The 3362-nt window shown below is 45.3% G+C and overlaps 1 protein-coding gene across 1 annotated transcript; it reads right to left on the bottom strand.

Annotated features, from left to right (window-relative positions):
* Window positions 1–545: 545 nt before the first annotated feature.
* On the bottom strand, window positions 546–3116 carry LOC139557911 (neuropeptides B/W receptor type 2-like). The gene is made up of 2 exons (XM_071373250.1): window positions 2915–3116; window positions 546–2518 (listed from the first exon to the last, which is right to left on the bottom strand). The coding sequence occupies exon 2, from the start codon at window positions 2356–2358 to the stop codon at window positions 1324–1326; it is 1035 nt and encodes a 344-aa protein (XP_071229351.1). The 5' UTR covers window positions 2359–2518; window positions 2915–3116; the 3' UTR covers window positions 546–1323.
* Between the last annotated feature and the right edge of the window lie 246 nt (window positions 3117–3362).

The following is a 3362-nucleotide window of genomic DNA, read 5'->3' as shown; positions in this document are numbered from 1 at the left end:
ATCCACATCGACGGGACAGTAGTGGAGAAGGTGGACAGTAGGCTCACATATCCCCCTATCCACATCGACTGGGACAGTAGTGGAGAAGGTGGACAGTAGGCTCACATATCCCCCTATCCACATCGACGGGACAGTAGTGGAGAAGGTGGACAGTAGGCTCACATCCATAACGATGGGACAGTAGTGGAGAAGGTGGACAGTAGGCTCACATATCCCCCTATCCACATCAACGGGACAGTAGTGGAGAAGGTGGACAGTAGGCTCACATATCCCCCTATCCACATCGACGGGACAGTAGTGGAGAAGGTGGACAGTAGGCTCACATACCCACTTATCCACATCGACGGGACAGTAGTGGAGAAGGTGGACAGTAGGCTCACATACCCCCTATCCACATCGACGGGACAGTAGTGGAGAAGGTGGACAGTAGGCTCACATATCCCCCTATCCACATCGACGGGACAGTAGTGGAGAAGGTGATATGCTCTGTAAGGTCCATTATGAATGAGAGTCTATATTGCCGTCATAGAAAATAAACCACACAGTTATTTGCTTATATTTTATTTGTCTGCAGATATAAAAATCAATGTATTTACGTTTGGATGATACAGTATAGAAGTGCTACAGTAGCTGTGATTAGGTACCAGGTGGACTCTCTTGGCATCGGAAAAGCTCAACGTTAATTTCCAAAGTTTGTCATGTCAACACAAAATGATTACTTGAACACGGTAATATGTTGTATATTATTACTCTCCATAGCATAGACTTGAGGACATGTAGAATGAGATATCATATTTAGATCGTGTAGATTAGCCTGGATGCATTATGACTATGCATAATTAGACACCACTGACTATAGTTGACAATGACATAGGCCTTTGAGGAACAAGTATTTACAGCGAAGTTTATAAGCTACATCATTGTCTTGAGTCAGTGTGGTCATTGTAGAGGACTTCCCATATGTTACGGCCCTGATTTTGAAGGCCCTTAGCTTCACTACGGTGTAGGCTACCTGCCCTCTCGGGACAGAAGAGGGAGACAAAAGGCCATGAAAAATAAAGTGACATAAGGAGAAGAAACTTCATAATAAGCCTCACCGAAATGCATGAGTAGGGCGGGCTTGCCGGGAATAGAAATTCGTTTTTCCATATCATTTACACCATGTTAAATATTTCAGTCATACCATGGCAACAATGAACAACCCCTAACACAGATTCAAACAAACATAAATAATATAATCATAGTTTGTTTTGATTGATTGGTATCAATATTAACATACCATCTTAAACATGTATCCACTAGCCCCTAGGTCACTGTAGGCTACTACATTCCTGCCGGTCTACATTCTAGCATCTTCTTGAACGCTTTCCTGAAGCTGTCATCCAGGAAGGCATAAAGAAAAGGGTTCAGACAAGAGTTGGCGTAGCTGAGGCTGGTGATGAAGTAGGACAACCCGATGAGCAGCGGAGTGGTCCTCAGGTCGGTGGTGAGAGCCACTATGGTGCTGAGGTGAAACGGGGTCCAACAGAACAGACACACCGCTAGAACTATAAACACCATAATAGTGACTTTCTTTTTAGCTTTGTCCAGAGCCTTGGCGTTGGAGTTGAGGCGCATGTTCCGTAGTTTGTACAGCATCATGGTGTAGAGAATACAGATGGTCGACACCGGGATGGCGAAGCCGAGGATCAGTGTGTATATCCGGCTCGCCTTGAACCACAAACTCTCCGGGCTCGGGAAGCTGAGGACGCAGCTTTTCCGGTCCGAGTCGTCCGGACTGATGTAGACCCCAGCGAATACCGTGAACGGCATTACGATTAGAATCACGAGGATCCAGACGCACAGGCTCACTATCTTGGCCGCGCGGTAGGTACGGTAGGGCATGCGCTTGGAACGCACCGTCGCCAGGACGACCAGATAACGGTCCACACTCATGACCGTCAGGAAGTAGATACTGGAAAATATGTTGTAGTGGTCTATGCTCAGAATGATCTTACACAGCACCTCTCCAAAGGGCCAGTAGTGGAGCAGGTGCTCGGCGATGTTGATGGGTAGGACCAGGGTAAACAGGTCGTCGGCTATCGCCAAGTTTAGGATAAACATATTGGTCACGGTTTTCATTTTGGGCGCTTTGAGGATAACGTAGATAACCGCCGTGTTCCCCGTTAACCCCACGGCGCATATCACAGAATATATCACCGGCAGGACCACGTAGAGGTCAGCGTAAAAGTATAGCTCTGATTGCGGCGTGCAGTTCAGATCTGTCCGGTTGGTCGCGCTCAGATAATAGTAGTCCATGGATTCGTTACACACAACCGGAGCTCCGCTGCGGGTGTTCGCGAAAGATATATTCTCCATCTTCAACGTCTTCTAAGGTATTATATCACATAGGTATAGAAGAAAGCACGTCGTTCAGCATGTTTGTTCAGAGTTAAAACAGGCAGTCGTGAAGTGCCATGTTAGCTGCTGTGTAGGTCGGCTCTGTCTGGTTTTACGCACGCGTTGCGCATCACGAAATCTATGGAGGACAGAAATATTGGATACAAATTAAAAACAGTACATAATAACAAACCTGTTCTGCCGTTAATATTGTATTCAATTTTTTTTTTTTTATAGCCTATCATAATGTAACCCTGCATCATAATGGATTGGAACGCCACAACGTCCACATGCACAAATAGACTCAGTCTCATTTGAATTATAACCTGCAATAAGACCACATTTATATATTTTAATTTTAAACGGATCAAGTACTGAGAGTGCAGAAATACATATTCAGCAATAATAATAATAATATTTACGTTTTTATATATCATGCAGAATCAATGGTCGTGCCATTATTCGTATACACAATCAAAAGTAAACGGTGAATTTTATGTAAAAAAGAAAAAAGAAAGCTCATTTAGGAGCTTACCGTGTCAGAGGAGGCTTGCTCCTTGTCCCCTCTGCCTTCTGTTTGACAGTGAGCAGGAGCAACGCGAGCTGGAGCTGTCCACGTCCCAACTAGTTGCATTGGGGGGGAAGCGAACAGGTGACGTCAGTCCACAGTACAGTGCCCCGTTCCATTCAGACAGTGCCTGAGGCACTCACCTCGCTGTCGGCAGGCTAAAGTGTTCCTATGATGTATATACTGTAGGCATAAATAGCCATATTACTCTGCATAGTCCCATTGTGAAATGTATTGTACTGATACACTGATGGTCATATTGCTGTGTGGTACATGGCTGCTATGTGAGGCTCTCTTTCTCTCCTGTAGGGATGAAGATCCAACAGGTTGTTGTACCTCGACATATACAGTGGGGGGGGAAAGTATTTAGTCAGCCACCAATTGTGCAAGTTCTCCCACTTAAAAAGATGAGAGG

Source organism: Salvelinus alpinus, chromosome 28 (assembly GCF_045679555.1).
Source record: "Salvelinus alpinus chromosome 28, SLU_Salpinus.1, whole genome shotgun sequence".
Classification (NCBI taxonomy): domain Eukaryota; kingdom Metazoa; phylum Chordata; class Actinopteri; order Salmoniformes; family Salmonidae; genus Salvelinus; species Salvelinus alpinus.
The sequence above is the reverse complement of the archived record's forward strand: the minus strand, read 5'-3'. Positions and strand labels throughout refer to the sequence as shown.